Below are 23,717 nucleotides of genomic sequence, written 5' to 3'. Positions count from 1 at the left end.
AACAGCCAGGGATAGAATTTTTTTTCTTTGCCGTCCGTGGGTATGAGCTATGTTTAAATGGAATAGCCCTTATTAACAGTTTTAATATTGTGATGAATAAGTTGTAAATGCCAGAAGATTAAATTGAACTAGAAAGAAAGAAAATTCGCCTATTATTGATGGCTGTTGATGATACAAAAATGAGTATTACATAAATTAGTATGAAACTTCAGTATTCAAGGATTTTTCAAGATTTCAGTCATACCATACCAATGACCTCATGATTTTTCTCTCTTTCAATATCATATTGCAGTAAAGCACCCAATTATAACCAGAATGAAATTAGATGACGTTGCACTCTTAGCTCTTAGATTAAATTCTAACCTAGATGATAGATGATTTTCTCCAGATTTAAGAGGCATATTATCAAAGCTACAAAATAGTTATATACTTTTCTTTTGTAGCTAATATAAAGACACTGATTCTATCATTGACTGACTCACAGCTTGCTAACTTCTGTAGAATATTGGCAGTGGCAATATCTGACCTTGATATTTACGAAAACAAATCTTCATGTAAGTTGGTAATGTGAATCATATTATATATCATCAATGTAGATTATTTTGATATCCATAGATTTGTGAAAGTAATGGTCATGTTGGTATTTGATTGTTGAATTACTGTTCTTCTCTTATTAAGCCTACACTAGCTTAGAGTTATCTCAACAGGGGTTTGAAGCCTGTTTCAATTTTTGGACATTAAATTCCATTAATCTATATAATCCAACTTTTCTTCAAGAAGGATGAACTTAATGATGTTATTAATCGCAAACATTATTAATATCTCGTTTTCATTTCAAATTTTGTATGCAAAAATCAGATCAATGTTGACCTTGCATGTGTAATTTTGCATTTACATGTTTTTGCAGCACAGTATTTTGTTATTCTGAACCAGGGTGTTAATATAGAAGTTTCTTTTCTACAAAATAATTGGTATAAAACAAATGTTTTATAATTTCAGTATTTGCCCAGAATAAACAGAAAAGAAGTCGAGGTTTTGTCAATGTTAGAGATATTAATCAAGGTAAGAATAATACTATTTATAATTTGTTTAATATAGAGTAAATTTATTATGATTGTAATTGAACAAAAATGCTGACTGTTAGATGACTATAAATTTTATTAATTTATACTCGTTAGAAAGTAGAATGTATATTTGAAATAAACAAAAAAATGAAATATATGGTTAGGTAAATAATTAAGTTTTATTGTCATGGAAATTGTTTTGTTATTTCAGAGTTGTTACTTGGTATTCCAGAGTTACTGCCCAGACTTGTGAACTTGGCTGTAATGAAAGATTGTAAGTGTTTGTTGTGCACTTGTTTATTTTTTTTTACCGTATTGAGCCCTTTTTAAACACGTTCAAACCAAAAGACTTTTGATGGGAAGAATTTCGGTTATTCATCGATCAGGAAAAATATGGATAATAATATGGTTATTGGTTGTTTAATGTCATAATTGATATTCCACATTTGAATAACTGAAAAAAAAATGAAAAACACAGATAAAAAGGGACATTGAACAAACAACTATAAATCAACTGATGAAAAGAATTTAAAAACTAATGCAACTGGTTAGAAAAAGATGAAAGTAAGCCTTTTTCCAATTATTTGAAAATATTCATTTGTATACATAGTGCTTATGCAATTACAATTTATCTTTGTTTTTAGATACCCCCAGATACAGGGGAATGGTGAGTGAGTTAGATTGTTGGATGGAATGGATAGAAAATCAAATGGCGGAGGAGGTATATGACACGCCCACAGTAGATGATGATGAGGACTTTATTGGGGGTAAGATAAGTTATGTTGTACAGTCAAAAGTAGGACAATAATATTATAGATGTTATCAAATTAATGCAAGTCTGCATGTTCCAGTCAGAATCAATTAACCAGCAAACAAAACAAAAAATAAATTTGTTTATTTTCTTAAGGATGATTGTATCTGACAAAGAACCGCTAAAAATATGTAAGAACTAATTCAATTTTTTGACCGAACAATGATGAATTTGTATTTTCCATTTAATGTTTCTCTTTTGTTGCCACATATTTAAAGTGATTATTATTCTAGGAATCTCTGAGCCCACATCAGCAGGTGGAGCTATGAATGTCCAGCAGGGCCTGAAGATAACTGAGGAACTTGTACAGAGAGTAGAGGTGGTTTATGTATTGGGTCTCTTCTTATTAGGAAAACATCGGAAAAAGGTGAGAAAACTACATACATAAAATACACACATATACATGTGCTAAAATTTGATTTCAAAAGTCAACTAGAAAATATGGTCCGGATAAGTTAATTTTACAATGTTGTTATGAACACATGGGGTTGTTATTTCATTTGGCAAGGGAAAAACTATATAAAATTTTAAAACTGAACTGTGAAACAAGATAAATTATAATCATTTTCATGCCTCATTTACATCAAAAACATAAATAAGGACATTTAAAAATGGGAAATCTGTTGTGTGCAGAATGTTTAATGACTGCATGCATAAGAAACTTTTCTTATATTTCATGTAACACCACCACATAAAACATTATTGTTTATTCCATTAGGACATGTTATGAATGTTTATCCCATGGTGACATTTTATGAATAGTTTTTTTAATCGACAAGCTGATGGGGTAATAAAAATGAAAAATACCTATGAATTTTTTTCTTAAGCCCTCATGACACTAACACAACTGTTAAGGACATGCCTGTTGGCCAATTGTATTGTGTTTTTATGTACCTATTCTTTTACTCTAGGTACAGAGAAAGCTGGCAGAACTGAAATTAGCACCTGGTTTAAGTGAATTGTTCGATCAGTTTATTTGGAAGTGTCAAGTGTATGTATTTATCTAATGGATTAAACTCAATTCTCTTAATACTGTATACCAACTTATTTTCGCGAATAGAAAAATAACGCGAATATAAACGTCTTGAATATGTCAATCTTTGATCTTTCCTTAATAAACTTCATCAAGTAACTCAGATAATCACAAATTAAATAGCCGCGAAATGGTCAAGAAAGGGTGAAAAGTGAAATAAAGTATCCGCGAAAATAAGTTGGTTTACAGTATACAGTACTTAAAATGTATCTTTAAAAGTTAAAAATCATGTATAGGGGATAAATTAATTATTTGACTTGCTGTCTGCAAGTTCTGCAAAATGTCTTCCATATTAAAGTGATTATGGGCTTTCCAAATTGATTTTTTTTATTTAAGTTCAGTATTTTTGTGATTTTACTTTTTTCCATAAATATAGAATTAACTGTTATAGTATCATATAAATAATTAGAAATAATTTAGGTTGTAAAATTGCATTGATATAACAACTTTTAAAGAAAACTAAATTTGGAATAAATAAGGAATAAGTGTTGATCAAACATGTTTTATACCATTGATAAGATGAAATCTATAAATATTTTATTGTTGACAGAAGCCGATACAGCAGCAGGAACAGATTACGTGGACACAACGCAGCCTGTGAATGTAGTCCTGTAAGTATTAAATAATGTTTGGTAGCCAAAAAGTGAGAGTCCGTCTGTCATAGGACAGAAGAATTGACCAAATACAGTTCCCAACGAGAGTGACAGAATTAATGAACAATACTTGATAGATCACGGTAAAACCAAACTATTGATCATATGGTGGTCTATAAACATAACTGGTATGTTTCTAATGTGCCTTTTGGCAGAAAAAGCCGTTACTAAATTTGACTTTTTAGTCTTGTATTATCCATCAACTAAAAAATGGATACTATAGATAAATAAGGAGATTTTGAGACAACAATTAACTAAACTTCAGTATCAATAGGCGACCTTTATGCATTGCAATTTTTATGCCCCACAATAGTAGAGGGGCATTATTTTTTCTGATCAGTGTGTCCGTCTGTTCCGCTTCAGGTTAAAGTTTTTGGTCAAGGTAGTTTTTGATGAAGTTGAAGTCCATTCGACTCTAAACTTAGTACACATGTTCCCTATGATATGATCTTTCTAATTTTATTGCAAAATTAGAGTTTTTACCCTAATGCCACGGTCCACTGAACATAGAAAATAATATTGCGAGTGGGGCATTCGTGTACTGGGGACACATTCTTGTTAACACATTATTTTAATCACTCGAAGACTAAAAATTGAGTGAAAAAATATTGCTACCCCAGTTAGTGCTTTCCTTTTGTTTCCCTTATAGATGAGCAGAATCAGCACATTAAGTCTTTAGTCACATATACTGTTGTTGCTGTGCATTTCATTATTTTCTATATTCAAACTTTGCAATACAATAAGTTTTTAGTCTATTTTCAAATTATTTGTAAATGTTAAAGATCTATTGTCTATTTTTACAGGAAGTGGCATTAAAAATCCAGTTTTTACGACTTGTACATAGCTTCTGTGATCATTCTGAGTAAGTATGGTTAATACACAGTAGTCTTTTGATGCACAGTAATTTTGAACCCTACCTTGTTTCTCTGACCTTTGAATAGTGTATGTGAGCTATTTATATTATTTCAAGTAAGAAACAAATTAACATAAACCAGTTCTGTGTAGTCACTTGTGTATATGTGAGTTCTCCTATATATACAGAGGTGTTTACATCTACGATTTTGCCGTAGTTTCTACAGATTTCAGTGAAAAAATACGGACTACGATTGTCATAGCAAAAACTACGGGTTTGAAAAAAAATCATTTCGTTTCAAAATCCGTTAAATTTTGATCTTGATCAGTTAAACGATTGAATTAATTAGAATATCAATGCTTTAAAGCGCATATAAGACGAGGTAAATTTAAAGCATGTCCAAGAACCACTGATGACAATAATAATAATACTACAACCGGACCAACATCGACAAAGAAATCATGCCAAAAATGCATAGTTTGTTACAGGGAAACTTTCCCTTCTTTGGGGGTTTCGAAGAAGGGCCCAACATTTGTTTACTGCTTTAATGCAACTGCTGAACGGGGGCTGGTAAGTAATTTATTTTTTGTAAAGTCTATTCACTGTGCTAAGAAGATGTTCCTTTAGGATAAGGGGAACTGCTCTCCTTCTTAGTGCAAGCTCTTCCTCAATTGCCCAATCTTTCAAGGCCTTAATTTGTTTTAAAAAAAATGGGAAATGTTGATTTTCTAGGAGCCGTGCTGCCCAAATTTTTTATGAAAGTTGGACTTTTTCAGAATTTTTTTGGTCAAATCATGCAAATTATAGGATATAATCTTGGTCAAAATCTTTGTTCCAAAGATTAGATACTGTCAGAATGCAGGGAATTGCATCTAATTTTTCAAAAAAATTTCAGGGGGGGGCATGCCCCCAAACCCCCCTAGAAGGTTCGTGCCACTACGCGGCACTCATCGAGAGGACTACTGACAATTCTACTGGTAGACATCAGAATGGGTAAACGGGTCTGTATATAAGTAGTGATTTCTGTTTTAATATATATTCATCCTGTTTGTTTTTCCCCTAAAATTTATGGCTCATTTTATCCACTGCAAACAAACACAAAAAAATACCATAAATAAAGGCATTCTCAAAGAATGGGTTTATTACTTACACAGCAATAGAATTTATAGGCAACAGTAGTATACCTCTGATCAAGTGTCATAAATCAATTGAGTGAAAACAAACCTGGGTTACAAACTAAAACTAAGGTAAACCTATGATCTACATTGTAAATCAGGAAAACAACGAAACAACAAACACACTGAAGTGCAACAAAAACAAACCCTAACATACATAAAAACAAACTAGTTGTCCACAACTGCAATATTTCTGACTTGGTAAAATGGTGGGATGAACATGGTTTTATGGCAAAAAAAATATGGATTCATGTGAAATTTTCATGATTTCTCATTTTGATAAGTAGTTGAGTAGTTGCCTCGTAATCATTATAATATCCATATTGTTGTTTCTTTTCAGTTATAAACATTTGTTATTATCCAAAAATGAGCTCAATGAAGTTAAAAGAATAAACAGTAAGTATGAATTATAGATTGTTTTAAATCTGTTAAAATGAATATCTACATTTTTGTTAAAAGGGAAATTCAGGTGGAGTTATGTTAATATTCATATTTAGAGAAAGTAAAGATATATTTTAAGGAAAAGGTATGTATTTTTACACCTGACTCAACAACTTCCTGTACCAAAATGTTTATGCTGATGTATCAACAGTGAGAAGTAGCTCACAGTTTCTCTTGATGCTTTTTTTTGCCTGAGTTGTAAAGTAGCACTGTTCAGATCTGTTACACACTTTTGGAATCTGTCAGACACCAAGTTTATGTTGACTGATACTTTCAATTTCAGACATTTTGCAGTAACGTTCCATGCTTTTCTGTTGCTATAAGCATGATAAGGACTAACATTTTCTTGTAATGTCATAAAATGTATTTTTTATTTCCTTTCAGCTAAAGCTGGTAATTTATCCTTACCTAACCTTGATGCTGTAAATAAGTAAGTGTATATATATTAAGTTTCAAACAGTTTTAGAGTGATAATACAATAGAGACTAAAAGTAAATTCATGAAAAGATATTGTTTTGATATAAGTTTGCCACTTTGTATGAATGCCAATAGTTGCCCTTGCAGTTTTTCTTTGATATGTATTGTATAAGGTGACTTTTTTAATGTAAAAAAAGTTATGTCTTTAATCCTGTTTTATAAATTTCAGATCATTAATGTGCAAAGGAAGTAAAGGTCTGTTAACTAAAATAGTAGAAGTTATGAAGAAAGAACCCACAACATCAACTTTCAGGTAAGCATCAACAGGGGGGGGGACAGAAAAGGGGGGTCTTTAGTAGAATAATTGATTATCAAAACGACTTGAACTTCTACATTGGCATTGACTTTCATGACTTCTACATGGCAGAATAAGTTGTTCAAGTTCTATCTCGTTAGAAAACCTTTGTTCAAGGACCAATATTGATTTATTGGTTTGTGTAAAATGCCTTGTAGTTACATTATGAAATATTTACATGGCAAGGCGAAAAATAACAACAGAAGAGGTAAAATGCTGGCTTAGATATAAAAATTTCTCAACATTTATACATTAAGAAACTGAATCATGGATATCTAGACAAATTTTATCATAGATATTTAATTGAGTATGTTATTTTTCAGGTTCTGGCTGGCCAGAGCTGTCGAGAGTTACTTAAGAGGTAATACATCTTACTGTGATCAGGTCTTCTTAATGAGGAGAGGACTTCTACAAGTAAGTATTTACTTAACAAAAAGGGCAGACATATTCTTATGTACTAATCAATCAATCTTTCGTACTTAAAATAAAATATATAGTAAATCAAATAACTCTTCCAATCACTTGGTATAAAGCCACTACAAGGTATAAGTATGCTTGAAAACAGGTTTAGGAAATTAAGTCTGTTTAGTAAAAAATATTAGAATCATGATCATTAAAGATAAGAAGTAAGGTTTATTTTGCTACCCACTTTAAAAAAAAGTACTGAAAAATGCAATGGGAAAAGGCAATACCTCAAGTGTAATGTGGGTTACAATCATTTCAGTTCACAGAGAATAAGTACATCTAGACTAGAAAAAGCAACACCTTATATCGGTAGAGTAATCAAGATGGAATCCAAAGTATGCTGCGGTTGTCTTAAAATCTTGGGAAAATATAACTATAAAAAGTCAACACCATCCTGGATTTACTGCAAGGAATGAAATGCTTTATTCTGGTCTACATTTTTTGCCACTTACGATGGCCACTTCAGGACAATTTAAGTGTAGAAGTACATAAAATGCAGTTTATATCGGGTTAGAAGAATGAATAAAGTTGACCAAATTACATGGAATTAATGTAATCTAAATGAAATGTGTCAATAGAAGGTTTCATTGTAGTGCCAACACAAGTTCATTTATTTATGTAACCTTTTTCAGCATGTTGCAACAAACATTGTGGAACATGAAATACGACACAAAGAAATTCTACAAAGCAGTTTTGATTTGTTGGGAGAACTTGTTAAATTTAACATTGAAGCATTTAGATCATTTGATGAAATTCTCAATACTTCACCCAAGGTAAGTCAATGTATATCAATGTCCTACTTCACTATAGACATGTAAAAATATTTATAACATGTAAAAAAATAAATAAAAAAATTTGTGATTTAATTTTAAAATGATGGTTGCTTAAAGAAGGAAGTAGTATAAATCTATATTAATCAATGTGAAATCCTGTCTGATTTAATCTTAAAATACCAAACTCCGTTAGGGCTGATCCAGAAGTTCTTTACATCTTGAAGTGGTGGTCTGAAAGATTTGACCATAAAAACTTTGCAATAGCAAATAGTGATAAGGATCTGGAGATGTTCTTCACACACAACCAAGGAAAAAAATCATAAACCATGTTAAGATGAATGTGGGATGGTGCAAGGGATTTCCAAATTTCCTCTATGACCAGTTTACTTTCTGTGAGAAATTGATGACCCATATCTGATGTCCAAAGAAAAAACTTCCCACCCTAATTTCCAACATTCGTTTTAAGGGAATACTCTTTAAAGTATACATAAAAATAGATGTATGAAAAGGAAAAAAAATGAGTCTCAAAGTGACAATTGAAAAACATGATAATTCAAAGTTGATTTGACCTCTTAATCATCAAGCAAACTTAGAAAACTTATTATTTTTCAGTTTGATAAGTTCACCAGTACGGTAAACAGGAACTTGGTTGATTCTAATATGTTTATCCGTAGTCTTATATTGTCCTTAGAACATCTGACCAATGATGAGTCCCCGTGTAGAGGTTAGTAAAGTAATATAGTATTATAAATGTATTCATTGTTGAATAAGACTAATAAATTAGGCCATAATAAATAATAGGTTTGTTTGCTCAAACGCTACCTACCCAGAAAAAAGCTGCCTACTCAAAATCCTTTTATTGTCCTGATTTGAAAAAGTTTTTTTCAATCAGATAGGCATGAAGACTAATTAACATTTGATACTTCAAAAAAAAAGAAATTGCCTACCTACCTACCCACTGTCTCAACCTTTGGGTAGGGTTTGTGCAAACCAAAATTTTTTTAATTGTGGCCTTAGGCATAATCAAGTTACATTGTATAGGGCTTCTTTACTCTACAATTGAATTTACCAGTGAAAAAAAGCCCTATAAAATGCATAGGTTAATAAAAAACATTGTCAAGGACAAGTTTGACAATATGTGCCGATCAAAAATTCTTCAGACTTGAGCCCCAGAAAAAAATTATTAATGATATGGAAAATTGCATTGTTAGCTCTCTCATGCATACAATTCTTGGCAAATATTAAATTGTTCTATATGAATTATATTTTTAGCTCACCTGGCCCGAAGGGCCAAGTGAGCTTTTCTCACCACTTGGTGTCCGTCATCGTCTTCGTGTGTTGTGTTGTGTTGTTACTTTGTTGCAGATCCATCATCCAAGATGGCCACCAGCGGGGGGACTTAGTTTAACATAGGACCCTATGGGAAATGCATACAAATGACTTCTTTTAGAGAACCACTGAATGGAATGAAACCAAACATAGCATGAATGTTCCTTATGAGGTGCTGACCAAGTGTTGTTACTTTGTAGCCGATCCATCATCCAAGATGGCTGCCAGCGGGGGACTTAGTTTAACATAGGACCCTATAGGAAATGCATACAAATGACTTCTTTTAGTGAACCACTGAGTAGAATGAAACCAGACATGACATGAATGTTCCTTATGAGGTGCTGACCAAGTGCTGTTACTTTGTAGCTGATCCATCATCCAAGATGGCCACCAGTGGGGGGACTTAGTTTAACATAGGACCCTATGGGAAATGCATACAAAAGTCTTCTTATAGAGAACCACTAAATTGAATTAAATCAAACATAGCCTGAATAATCCTTTCTATATGAGGTTGTGTTGTTACTTTTAGCCAAATTTTATAATTTTTTATATGATTTCAAACACCCAAGTAGAATCATGTGAGCGATACAGGCTCTTGAGAGCTCTAGTTAAATATTACAGACCCTACATCTTTTTGCTAATGCATATCTGATCGTTCTGCTAAGTAATAAGATGATTATGCAGGTTTATGTTTCAAACTCTGCTTGGCTGAAACAGGTTTGAAAGATCATAAAATTTTCACTTTTAGTTAAAACTAACAGACTTAGTAAAAGTGAATTGTTATAATTTTTGTGAAGGATCTTGTGTGTTGACATATTATCAGAAGCTAATATCAATGTTTTCTTTAATTTCAGATTATGCCAAAAAAGAAAACAAATTGTTGATGTATATAGGAGATTTTAATAAACAGTTGGATTACCTGTATAAACTGATCAAAATAATCAATGTACAGAATCTCACACAGGTAAAGTTGTTATTGACACGAAAACTACCTACACAAGACACACATTGGTTTTGTATTGAATTGTGTAGAACAAAAGTTTACTGAGAGTAAATACAGAAGACTGTCTTGAAATCTATGTTTCCTTTGTGTAATAGTAAGGGCTATACCATTTAAACATACATCAACCCCCAGGAAGGCACTATGACAATAGGGCAGCCACCCAGAGAAGCATTTTTACAAATTTTGAAGGATTGTCCTCATCAAAACTTTGAAAAGGGCACCCACCACTAGAAGTGGTTTCAAAATGCCTTCCTGGGGGTTGATCTATGTTTAAATGGAATAGCCCTAATGGGTTTATATCTCCACTATACTATTGTTGACTATTTTGCATCAAATATTTGAAGAATGACTTGAATTGTAAAGACACAAAATTTCCTGAATAGGAGACATGCTGTAATCAATAAGATGAGGAATTTAATGTCAGACTAATTCCAGAAGACAAATATTAAATTTAGAATTGAGATATGGTGTTTACAGGGGCAGTAGAATTAAGTAAACAAATAGTATTTATTATACATAAATTTTATTTTGAACTCTTTATTCATTCTTCTACGGAAATACATTTGAATTTGTACATACTTCTTAATTTGTTTAAAAGTGAACTCTATTATTTTGTTGGCTGTCAGAAAATTCAGTTTTTAAGCAAAATATGTTTTCATTTTTCAGGAAAATGTTAGCTGTTTAAACACGACTCTGGTTTTTCTGATGTTTGCCAACAGGAAAAACCAATTACCACGGTATCTCCAGGCTCTCCGTGACGAGAAGGAAGACATGATGGACGTCAGTGGGTGTACAAATCTATTACGCAATTTCAGGTCAGTTCATAAAATTACTGAGAAGAATTTAAATAGTAAAATTGTATAATTTTAATTGTTTTTATTATTGGAATGTAGATTGATTTTGAGGTAGTAGAATTCTAAAAGATTAAGTTAAGAAGTGTTTGCTAGGTAACAAAAAAAATTGCAATATCTTTGTAAAATTGTATTTTTATCAGGTATTGGACTAAAATGGACTTGTATAATGGACCTATATTTGAGCTAAACATGTCTTTAATAGGTAAAAGTAAAGGTAATTTAAATATTTCAACATGCACATTACAAGGACTTTATAATCCACCTAATTCCAATTCTGAATTTATTTAAAACTTTGGGTCGTTTTGGGAATGTGAACAATTGTTAATTATATTATAAGATATGATTATTTTATTTCAGAGATTTGTTAATATTCTGGCAGGATCATTATCTACACAAAGACAAAGACTGTAGCGCTTTAGAAAAGGTAATTTTAACATGTAATGGTAAAGATTCAGATCCTTGTAACCAAAGCTTAGACACAGGATCTACATTTTAACATGTAATGGTAAAGATTCAGATTCTTGTAACCAAAGCTTGTAAACATTACTATTGTACTCTATTCAAACATGACTGATTGCGAAGGAAAAGTTACCATGATTGAATCACTCAATGTAAATGGTTAAACTCTTAGATAAAGCCTGAAGATTGTCAGAGTTTTATTATTGGAATCCAGTTATATAACTTGTGTAAAATAAATTGCTCCTGAATATAATGAAAATAAACTCTTCAGTTGGAATGACCAAAATCACAGCTATTTAGGGTAAACAGATATATAAGGTTTATTTGTTATAAAAAAAACTAAACACAAAATATTATTTTTATCTTTCAGAGTTCTAGAATCAGTTTTGACTACTGGAAACAAACTGTGTCGATTCTAGTGGATGAAAACAAAGACTTAACAACAGGAATATTACATTACATTACTCCTATACCATGTGATAGACCAAACTGACACAAAATATCAAATAAACTGTGAACAACAGTCATGCATAATTATACAATCCTGTAGATCACATGATTGACACATTAGTTATCATGTGATGTAATCATGTGATGTAACAAAATGGAGCTTGTATCAATGAAGTCTTTCACATAATTGATGCAAAGAAAGGCAAAATATTTCTGGCGGCAGATTCCTGAGCCTACAGCTTTTCTAAGAGTTTTTCGTAGATGGAGGTGCCAGTTTAGAAGATGTTTCACAAACGAAAATGTTTTCTCCAAGTTGTTTTTATTGTTTCTTTGTAATTGAGGACAATGAAATGAAAATCATGAAATGATGGTTTAAATCTAGTCTGGATTTTGTCATTGCTTTGAAATATTTTTTATGACTTTGTATATAGTTGTTTTTTGTTAATCCATATACAAGAAGTGCTATTGTCAGATCAGTCAATAATGCAATCTATAGATTTAACAGTGCTACAGGGATGCATAAGTTATCTTGTGAATATGTTAAAGCTGGCCTTTTTCCAGAGCTGCAGTACATTGTATATGCCATGTTACTTTTCATGTTACTATCTTGTTTTCCAAAACATTCTTTTTAGATTTCTTACATCATTATTTTTGAATGACAACCCTGATAAGATACAGGATGTGTTATGCAGATTTTTTATGAATTTTCTCAATTTTCTATGAAGTTGGTCTATCATGAAATTGACATTTGGAAATCTTGTGATATTTCTTTTACTTGAATTATTAGAGCAATTAAGCTTGTTAATTGCCAATTATTTAGTGTCTGTACAGCCTTAATAAATTTGAAACAGTCCTTTTGTGCTCTTACATTTGTTAAAAATATTGACTTATTTGATTGTCTGATTAAATCTCGGTGATGTTGAGCAGAAATAGAATTGTCACAGTATTATTCAGCTTGCATATGAAGCAGTCAATGTCTTTTTCTAAGATTTTTTTTTCTCCAAATACAGCATAATATAATTTTCAATATTTTGTGATTCACCATTTTGAAGAATATTTGCAGGGTATTAAACATTTATTTACATTTCAACATTGATCATAATTAATATTCTCATCCTAATCACCTGCATGATACAGTATTTACACTTGAAATATTTGTATGAAAATAAAAGAATAAAATTGAGTACAAGATACATAAATGCAATTTTCTGAGGGGCATTAAAAATCCATTAGAGTACTTTGTATTTATGTTAGAACAAACTGTCACTTCTTCACACAATAAGAGCTTTAACTGTATGTTATGTAAACATTTCATATTGGAGCTTTGCTTCATGATGGATATTTAAATGTTGTGTTCCTTTTATATTATTTATTTCATTGTTTATCTTCTTTTATAAAATGAAGTATGTTTTGTGTGCTAAGAGCACATACAATTTTCTAAATGATGTATTGTAAATAAATGTGTATCAAATTTTATGCAAAGTGAAATCTAAACAAAAAAATTTGATGTATTATATATATAAATATTTATTTGTGCCTGATTTTATTTCATTTCTTTCTTAATGAAATTTGATTAAATTTTAGTTCAGTTTTGATACAAAAAAAAATCAGTAATGGTTCTCAAATCAGCCAGGAGATGGTCATTACTATAGCAAATCAACTATTTTGTGTTTATATAATTGTAACATTATTTTTAGTTAATTCTACAGTAATTTTTGCTATTTTGCTTTTAATTATACTGTCAAACAGCATCAAACAAATTCCAGCCAAATTTGAAAATATGAATATTGATTTTAAGCAAAATTCAGTTTAAAAACAATACATTATACCGTGGTCTCTTGTGGAGAGTTGTCTCATGGGCAATCATACCACATATTTTTCTATTTCTTTGTACATCTGGATTCTCCATAGACTCAGCATTATGTTCCAATGTCCTTCTAATGAATTGATGATATCTTCATGTAGTAGGCAACTGCATTTTACTGACACATCTAGCTTTTTGAACCTCTGTTTGATTGAGATTCTCATGTGTTTTAAGTGCTTAAACATTGTCATGAGAATGCATTAACCATGAAGGAATCTTTCTATGCTATCACTTAATGTATTTTATAGGTTGTTTTAATTTTTCCATGACACGGGTGAATGAAAACTGCAATAAATTGTATGTTGTACATAAATCATGCCAAAATTTTTTATGTTAAGTAGATTTTTTCCTTCATTGTACATACACATAATCCTTCATTGTAGAAATCATAGAAATACAGAAATTTTTAGTTTATATTTATGTGAAGTTAAAAAGTAATTCAAATTTCAAAAAGCTGAGGTTTTTTTTCGAACAGCTTAGTAATTTACAGATTTCCTGTAATATTTGGAGATAAGTGCAGATTTTCAAACTTTTTACAAAACTTTTAGTATTCAGAAACTTAAATTGAGTAATTTTATTTACCTTTTTGCTTGATTTAAGAGTGCGTAAGCATTAGCAGGAATTTTTTGTAAGAACAACACCGTTTGTTTTTGTTTATAAATAATTGAATAATATTCTCAAAAATTCTTTGAAACAACTTCATGGTAAAGAAGAATACTTCAGAATATATCATTCAATCAGGTTTCCAAGATGCAAGTTCTTTTTCTAAATGTAGTAATGCTTGTACATGATGAAGTAAACTATCCCAGCTGATAAAGAGTAAAGAGGATTCTATGGTTGTCTGGAATCAAGTGAAAAAGCTTACATTGTAGTTCAATCATTTTTACCAGTATTTATGAGCTGTAAATATATGTTAAATGTTCCAATCGAAGTATAAAAACAAGTGTTCATGTTTGAATGGGGTTGTATGACTTAACTGACAAAGGTTTAAAACAGAATAATGGGCTTTCATTATCAAGTCTCAAAGTGGAGTATGAAGCAGTGTATCTATTTAGCTGTAAACAGTCAACATAAATCATTTATTATGTGTGGAATTATAGAAAACAATGCTTTGGCAAAATGTGAAAATGTTAGGTTTTTTTTGTGTTTTCTGAATGATGATTATCTATGTGTAAAGAGCTGAATGACCGTTGAAAGATACCATGGAGGTATGAATGGAAGATATTAAAATGAATTTTTGTGTAAATGTATTTTTATCCCAGTTTGATATTAGAACCCAGATAGAGCAGCCTCAAAAAAAAAAAGATGGCTGTAATCTTGTAAGAAGGCATTAAAACAAAATGTCCGATATTTCCAACTTAATTATAAATTTCATACTAGCTTGTTTCTCAATATCAGGATTATAAAAAAAAAGTTTTGACTAGGCATTCATTCTATCACAACAAAAGAACATTTATTGATCTCAATGACAAGTTGGAATTATTTATAGCATCATAATTCTCTATTAATCTTGACTTGTCATTTGGTCTCTGATGGAAAAGTATCAATCAAACCACATCTTATTTTATAACCTAAAATTAAAACTTTTGTTAAGGAGCCAGGAGTGGATTTTTTTTTACTGATCTGCTGGTTGATGTAATATTTTATGTATGACCTTTTGTGTTTGTAGAGAGAATGATAACCTTTTTACTATAGATGAATTTTGATATAATACAAATAATTCACAGTGTGCTTGAGATGAATGTAGTTTGAATGGAAGATGATGTATTATATGGTCATTAAATTATTATAATATATATGTAAATTTATCAAATAAAATTGACTTATTAATTAATCGTCTATATCAAAAGTGGTGCCATATTTTGTAAGTTTCTTTGGATCTGTTCACCTTAAGAAACTCCTAGTTTTGCCAGACGGTGGTGATCTGTTGCTGCCAATATTTGTAGGAATACAACATCTATTAGAACTTCTATTTGCCCCAATCCTGCCTGTACATGTTATTGCAACATCCATTCTATATAGTGCCTATTTTGTGTCCCCAGTGTAGCAGCAAAGGGAGCATTAAGTCCTTATGTACCAGATTTGGTTTCTGTTCTGTAACTTAAGTTTGCCTCAAGCAAATATTATGACACATAAGCAATGCTTTCAACCACAAAACACAGATCTAGTTTGAATTTGGATGGTGTCACTTATACAGTTCTAGAGTTGAACAAATGGAAAAATTGCTGAATTTTTAGTTTTGCCTCTACCAAATGTAATGAATCTTATACACAATACTAATTTCAACAAAACACAGATCCAGTTTGAATTTTGTTGGTTTCAGTTTGTTGAGTTGTGCCCCTTTACAAATCGAAAAATTTCTAAATTTGTTTACTTCCATTCTCAAGTTTTCATCACCTGAATGTTACGAAATTTCTACATTTTGATTATTTCAACAAAATTCAGATCTAAGTACAAGTTTAAATAGCGCCACATTTAGTGGTCTTGCATTTATATTTATATTTAACATTATATGCAAGTGATGGCATATTAATGTTTCTTATATTTTCAAATTTTATTGGAATTTATAAAGGTTCGTTATAAATCATAGCAGTACCGAAGTACTGATGACACCCTTTGTGACTTATAGTCCACCAGCAGAGGTATTGATCCAATGCGGTAAAAAATAAAAGCAACATGATATTAATTAATAGAAGGTGAACATTAAAAGATAAACAATACTAAATGAAAATAAGTTGCACATGTCTGTTCATTTGACCAAAACCTCATTTTCATTGTTCATTAATCAATGTTTTTGTTGAGCCTCAGACTTTTAGTTGCAGAAAGCTTGACAAAGGTATAGTGATCTGGCGGCAGCATTAGCTTCCTTCTTAAAAGCTTTATATTTTAAAAGGTGGAAGACTTGGATGCTGGTTTCCTTCTGTCGCATGTCCATTGTCCTTGACTTCATTTTCATGGCACAGTGATAACTTGAAAAAAAAGTTCAGATTTTGTTTTTAATTTTAATTTGTCTCTTATTAGTAATAGAAGAGGGACGAAATATACCAAAGGGACAGTCAAACTCGTAAATCTAAAACATACTGACTACGCCATGGCTAAAAATGAAAAAGACAAACAGAAAAACAATAGTACACATGACACAACATAGAAAACTAAAGAATAAACAACACGAACCCAACCAAAAACCAGGGGTTATCTCAGGTGCTCTGGAAGGGTAAGCAGATCCTGCTCCACATGCGGCACCTGTCGTGTTGCTTATGTGATTACAAATCTGGTAAATAGTCTAATTTGGTAGGTCAAATTCATGAAAGGTAAGGGGATTGTAGTTACGACGTAAGGAACATATCCGATATCATTTGTGAAACGGTTATTCCATAACGGTCAATCAACTCGTGATGGCGTTCGTAAAATTTACGAAGGGATGATTTCACCATTTGGACCTCTTGGTTTAATAGCTTCTTTGTGAGCAGTAACCCTCTATCAAGAAAATCATGATAGGAAATGCAAGCACGGGAATATCGTATCAATTGGGAGATATATACCCCGTATGCAGGTGCTGCTGGAATGTTGCTACTTAGAAATGGAAAGTTCACAATTGGAAAGCTGAAATCATCTCTTTTGTCGTAAAGTTTTGTCTTCAACCGACCCTCATTGTCAATTTCTAGATGTAAGTCAAGATATGAAGCCGACTTAACTGTATCTGTAGTATCCTTTATCTCTAATTCGATGGGATAGATGCGATCCACATAGTCACCAAATTTTGAATTGTTTAGTGAAAGAACGTCATCTATATAGCGGAAAGTAGAGTTAAAGGATATTGCTAACTTCTTATCTTTCTTCCTAAGTAGTTCCTGCATGAAGTCAGCTTCATAATAATAAAGAAACAAGTCAGCAAGTAGAAGGGCACAGTTTTTTTCCCATTGGGATGCCGACAGTCTGTTGAAAAAAACGCCCTCCGAACGTAACAAATATGTTGTCAATCAAGAAATCAAGCATCTTGATAATATCGGTTTCAGAGAATTTTTTGTTTGAATCAGAATGATTCTTTACAAAGTAGGATTTATCCCTCCCTAACACAAGATACGTGTATCTACGTTGGCCATTCTTTTTTATGAAGCAAAGTAATACCAACTCTTTTAATTTGTCTTTTAGTTTGGAATGTGGAATACTTGTGTAAAGAGTAGAAAACTCAAATGTTTTAATACTGTTACAAGATGAAATAGAGTTAGATTGTATGTATTCTAAAAGATCTTTGGAATTTTTAAGTATCCACAACTGATTCACGCCACCTCTAGAATAGGCAGTTTCACAATAACTTTGAAGCCCGTCTTTGATTGCTGATGAAATAGATGGTAATAATTTAGAAAGGGGTTTCGTAGAGCACTTGGGATAACTACATCTAGTATGTGCGTACCTTGCAAGGTCCTCATGCCCGTCAGACATCTTTCACTTGACCTCTACTTCTTTTCATGGATCAGTGAATAAGGTTAAGTTTTGGTGGTCTAGTCCATATCTCAGATATTATATGAAATATATTTAGTAAATTCGGTGTATGGAAGTACTGTAAGGAAACTCATCATCGATACCAGGACTAAATTTTGTAAATACACCAGACGCGCGTTTCGTCTACAAAAGACTCATCAGTGACACTCGAATCCAAAAAAGTTAAAAAGGTCAAATAAAGTACGAAGTTGAAGAGCATTGAGGAACAAAATTCCTAAACATTTGGCCAACTTCAGCTAAGGTAATCTATGCCTGAGGTAAAAAAAGCTTTAGTATTTCAAAAATTCTAAATTATGTAAAGAGTAAATTTATAAATATAACCATATCAATGACAATTCGTGTCAGCACAAAAGTGCTAACTACTGGGCTTATGATACCCTCAGGGAAATAAATCTCCACCAGCAGTGGCATCGACCCAGTGGTTGTAAAGAAACTCATCATAGATACCAGGACTAAATTTTGTAAATACGCCAGACGCACGTTTCATCTACAAAAGACTCATCAGTGACGCTCGAAGAAAAAAAAGTTAAAAAGGCCAAATAAAGTACGAAGTTGAAGAGTAGTGAGGACCAAAATGCCTAAACAATTTGCCAAATTCAGCTATGGTAATGTGTACGTATCCAACTGGCAGGTGCCATCTGACCTTGACCTCATTTTCATAGTTCAAAGGTTATAGTTATTTTTTTGTGTTTCTTATACTGTATGCAATAGGTCCACTAAATCTGTTGTATGGAATGATTGAGATGTGAACATATCTAGATGGCAGGTATCATCTGACCTTGTCCTAATATTCATGGGTCAGCGGTCAAAGTAAAGTGAGTTTTTTGGTCCTTTTTTTTCTAATACTAAAAGCAATAGGTCAACTATTTTTGGTGAATCGAAATATTTTCTGATGAACATGTTAGTCTCGCAGGTTATATTTGACCTTGAAATTACTTTCACGGATCATTTTTTATTTTAGTCTGGTTTTTTTAAACTAGAATCAATACGTAAACATATTTGTTGTATGGAAATATTGCAAGTTGTATATGTCTGCCTTGCATTGTTCATATAACCTTAACGTCAGTTTTCGTGGTTTAGTCTGTTTCTTGCAAACAATAAGCAAAATGTCAACTATATTTAGTGTATTGAATGATTGTAACGTGTACATGTATTTTTTTGTTTATTTTATATGTCTTTGACCTCATTTTTTTTTATCATGTGAAGTTTATGTGATAGTTGAAGATAAGCTTTATATTTAGGACTATCAACATAATATCAACGATTAGTAAAGAGGGCGAGACATTCCAGCGTGTGCACTCTTTGTTATGGATATGTCTGCTTTTCAGATACTATAAACAACTATGTATACCTTAGACAAGAGGGGCAAAAGATACCAGAAGGACATTCAAACTCACAGATCAAAAATAAACTCATATTGCCATGGCTTTAAAAGAAATAAACAAACAGACAAATAAATATACACAAGACAAAACATAGATGTCTAAGGAATTAGCAACAAGAACCCAACCAAAACTAGGGGTGATCTCAGGTGCTCCGGAAGGGTAAGAAAATCCTGCTCAACATGTGGTACCCGTCGTGTTGCTCATGTTAATACAACACTGGTAAATAGTCTAATTTGGTAGGTCACATTTGTGAAAAAGAAGGTGATTGTAATTAAACAAACCTGTTACCATCAAACCAAATTCAACCATAAAGATAGAAGGAAACACTGATAAAGAGATACCATACAGTACAACTGCAGCAATGTTACATTCATCTGAACTTCAACCGAATTTGAAAGATTTAGATATAGAACCTATACTTTTGAATTACAGATACAGGAACAACGGAAAGATATACGTTCAGATTGCAAATGTTACCACAAGGACTATTACCATCCAACCAAAAGCTGTCTTATGTGCAATACAACCAGTCAACATTGAACAACAACCAACAGATACTTCATCAACATCATCAATACTTGAACAAGTGGAAATTACAGAAAGTGACTTAACTGAGGATCAACTAGAAAGAGGGATAGAATTCATCAAATCTTTTGATGATATATTTGCCAAGAATGATGAAGATATTGGAAACACAGAAGTGAAACACCATATTGATTTGATTGATACAAGACCATTCAAACAAAGATATAGAAGAACACCACCAGCTATGTACGATGAAGTTAAGTCACATCTTTGACAACTATTGTCTAATGGTACCATCAGACCATCACACTGTCCATATGCATCTAACGTGGTACTAGTACGTAAGAAGAATGGGAAACTGAGACTGTGTGTGGACTATCGTCAATTGAACAACCTGACAATAAAGGCCAGCTACGCTTTACCAATAATAGAAGATCTGCTCGATTCGCTAGCTGGAAGTACATTTTTTACCGGCGTAAATTTGAAAAGTGGATACCATCAGGTGGAGATCCTGGAAGAGCACAAAGAAAGGACTGCATTTACGGTAGGTCCACTAGGATTCTTTGAATACAACCGGATGCCATTTGGATTGACCAATTCACCTGCCACGTATCAGAGGATGATGGAAGAATGCTTATCTGACTTACATCTCAAGATCTGCTGTATCTTCATCGATGATGTCATCATCTTTAGAAAGACCTTCGAAGAACAACTGGAAAATCTTCGCCTTGTTTTCGACAGGATACGTCAACACAACATGAAGTTAGCACCAGATAAATGTTCCTTCTTCAAGAGGAAAGTCAAATACGTCGGTCATGTTGTCTCAGCAGATGGTGTTGAGATCGATCCAGCAAAGACAGAGAAGGTAGTGAGTTGGCCTAAACCTACTAACCCGGAAGATGTCAGGAGATTTCTAGGATTTGTTGGCTATTATCGACGATTCATCAAACAGTTTAGCCAAATCAGCAAACCACTTACCGATTTGATGCCAAATCCAACTGTAAAGAAATTATCAAAGAAACACCAACAGAAACCATGGCAATGGGGAGAAGAACAGGAGTAAGCATTTAAGAGGTTAAAGGAGTTGCTTATATCAGCACCTATACTAGGATACGCCAACAGTGAATTACCCTATGAACTTCACACAGACACCTCCGGTACAGCACTAGGAGCAGTTTTATACCAGGAACAACAGGGAATTAAGAGGGTAATTAGTTATGCCAGTACAGGTCTTACAAAGTCGGAAAAGAGATACCCACTGCATACACTGGAGTTTCTAGCACTGAAGTGGGCAGTTAGCGACAAGTTCAAAGATTATCTCTATGGAAGCAACTTCACGGTACTTACAGATAACAACCCCATGACCAATGTGCTTACAACAGCAAAGCTTGATGCCACTGGACAGAGATGGTTGGCTGCTTTAGCCGCATTCAACTTTAACATCGTTTAACGTCCAGGAAAGAAGAATGGTGATGCAGATGGACTTAGTCGTCTACCACAACCAACTGACAAGGATTCCACCAACAGAGAGACTATCGCCATAGAATCTGTAAAGACCATCTGTAACTCTATTCTTCCAGGAGCATACATTGACAGTCTTGCTGTTAACCCAGCTGTAATACCATCACAGGAAGAAGATATACCAAATACTGACACAGTTGATTGGGCAACTGCACAAGCCATAAACCCTACCAACAGAGCATTTGAAAATATCTTGAAGATTCACCAAACTAATGCATACGTATCAGTATCTCGGTTATTCAACCAGAATATAATCACTCACATTAAGCTTCATCACGATTACTATAAAGGAATGGAACTCAATACCACCAGACATGTTGAACAAGAAAGACTATTTAACAGACTAAGTCAGATTATTTGCATATTATATTCGAGTGTAATAAGTGAAAGGATATTTGAATAAATTGCTACTTGACGAACGCGCGGTGGAACAATGTAAGTGGGACGTGTCACAATACCATATCAAGATAAAAGATGGGCGAAAGATACCAGAGGGACAATCAAACTCAAAGATAGAAAATAAACTGACAATGCTATGTCTAAATAAATTAAAAGACAAACTGACAAATAATAGTATACAAGACACAAGATAGAAAACTAAATACGTATCGTCACGAACCCCACCAAAAACAAGGTTGATAAGTTATCTGCATACATGGTATGAAGCATCATGGTGTTCTTTCTTTTGAAATCTGAAGCTTTAAACAAATAGTTTACATCGCCGCTTCCAGATACCCTTTCTTTCTCATGAATAATACGACTTTCTTCATAGGCGAAACAAACGTCAGTAGCAATGTTACAAAAGTTAGGCTATTTGTATTATCATATTAGAGAACATACCTTACAGGAAGTTAAACGAATACAATAAATGGCAGCGAGAAGCTGCTGTTTGCCTAATATCTTTTGATCAATATTTTGTGCATATATATGCTTAATAATTTCTAATCTGTTATTGTCCGCTCGGCTGTTTGAAAAGGGGTTAACAGAAAACAATTAAAACAAAAAAAGACATTTTATGTAAAAAAAAAGTATATATAGAATAAACACTCACTGTACGAATGTAGTCAAAATGTATTGATATAAATAAATATAATATATAGAATAAACACAATATTTATCCAGTCAAAATAAATCGATTTAAATAAATATAATATGTAGAGTAAACACAATATGTATTCAGTAAAAATATATCAATATAAACAAACAAAGAATCAATATAAATATACAGTATGATTAATAATGAGACAGAACTTGATAATAATATGAACACCGATTTGTTTAAGATATAGTTCTCAAGGATTTCATTATTTACTTTTATATTATATTCATAATTAAATCATTATTTTTTCATCAGAAAGAAACAAAAGGATAAATCAAGTTTTAGGAAAAAATAAAAGGAACAAACGGATAAGTATAGTACATCTATTAAATTATTCAACTGAAATACATCTGCTAAAACAATGCACGTTAAATGTGAACTCAGCCTAGATTGTGTCGTTATTTAACGGTTTAGAATCCAGCTCTATTATTCTACTATGAAAAAAATCTAAATAGGATTTAATATTTTAGCTTAATTTTAGTTCAAAGAGAACATAAGAGTATCTAAATCAAGTTACTGATTATCTACCAGTCCATCATTAGTTTTAAAACGAAAATGACCTGGTTGTTTACGTAGAAATACCACAACGGTCATTTGATCACGCCTTTTAATATTCATTGATTAATTGTTTGCTGGTTTCTTAACGTTCGATGACAAATATTTCATGCTGACCATCCTTTGTTTA

General features: G+C 32.2%; 1 protein-coding gene across 1 annotated transcript in view; it reads left to right on the top strand.

Annotated features, from left to right (window-relative positions):
• The window catches only part of LOC134722053 (short transient receptor potential channel 4-associated protein-like), a 45,984-nt gene extending 30,166 nt beyond the window's left edge, over positions 1–15,818 (top strand). Inside the window, exons 7-24 of the mRNA XM_063585487.1 lie at positions 444–554; positions 1,000–1,062; positions 1,276–1,338; positions 1,709–1,831; positions 2,109–2,242; positions 2,787–2,866; positions 3,459–3,519; positions 4,365–4,423; positions 5,930–5,985; positions 6,415–6,460; positions 6,677–6,760; positions 7,126–7,216; positions 7,900–8,040; positions 8,653–8,764; positions 10,224–10,333; positions 11,039–11,187; positions 11,584–11,650; positions 12,056–15,818. Of these exons, the coding sequence (XP_063441557.1) occupies positions 444–554; positions 1,000–1,062; positions 1,276–1,338; positions 1,709–1,831; positions 2,109–2,242; positions 2,787–2,866; positions 3,459–3,519; positions 4,365–4,423; positions 5,930–5,985; positions 6,415–6,460; positions 6,677–6,760; positions 7,126–7,216; positions 7,900–8,040; positions 8,653–8,764; positions 10,224–10,333; positions 11,039–11,187; positions 11,584–11,650; positions 12,056–12,178 (1,673 nt within the window). The 3' untranslated portion in view covers positions 12,179–15,818. The remainder of the gene's footprint in view (positions 1–443; positions 555–999; positions 1,063–1,275; positions 1,339–1,708; positions 1,832–2,108; positions 2,243–2,786; positions 2,867–3,458; positions 3,520–4,364; positions 4,424–5,929; positions 5,986–6,414; positions 6,461–6,676; positions 6,761–7,125; positions 7,217–7,899; positions 8,041–8,652; positions 8,765–10,223; positions 10,334–11,038; positions 11,188–11,583; positions 11,651–12,055) is intronic.
• The last annotated feature ends 7,899 nt before the right edge of the window (positions 15,819–23,717 follow it).

Source organism: Mytilus trossulus, chromosome 6, assembly GCF_036588685.1.
Source record: "Mytilus trossulus isolate FHL-02 chromosome 6, PNRI_Mtr1.1.1.hap1, whole genome shotgun sequence".
Classification (NCBI taxonomy): domain Eukaryota; kingdom Metazoa; phylum Mollusca; class Bivalvia; order Mytilida; family Mytilidae; genus Mytilus; species Mytilus trossulus.
This window is presented reverse-complemented; position numbering and strand designations above follow the sequence as displayed.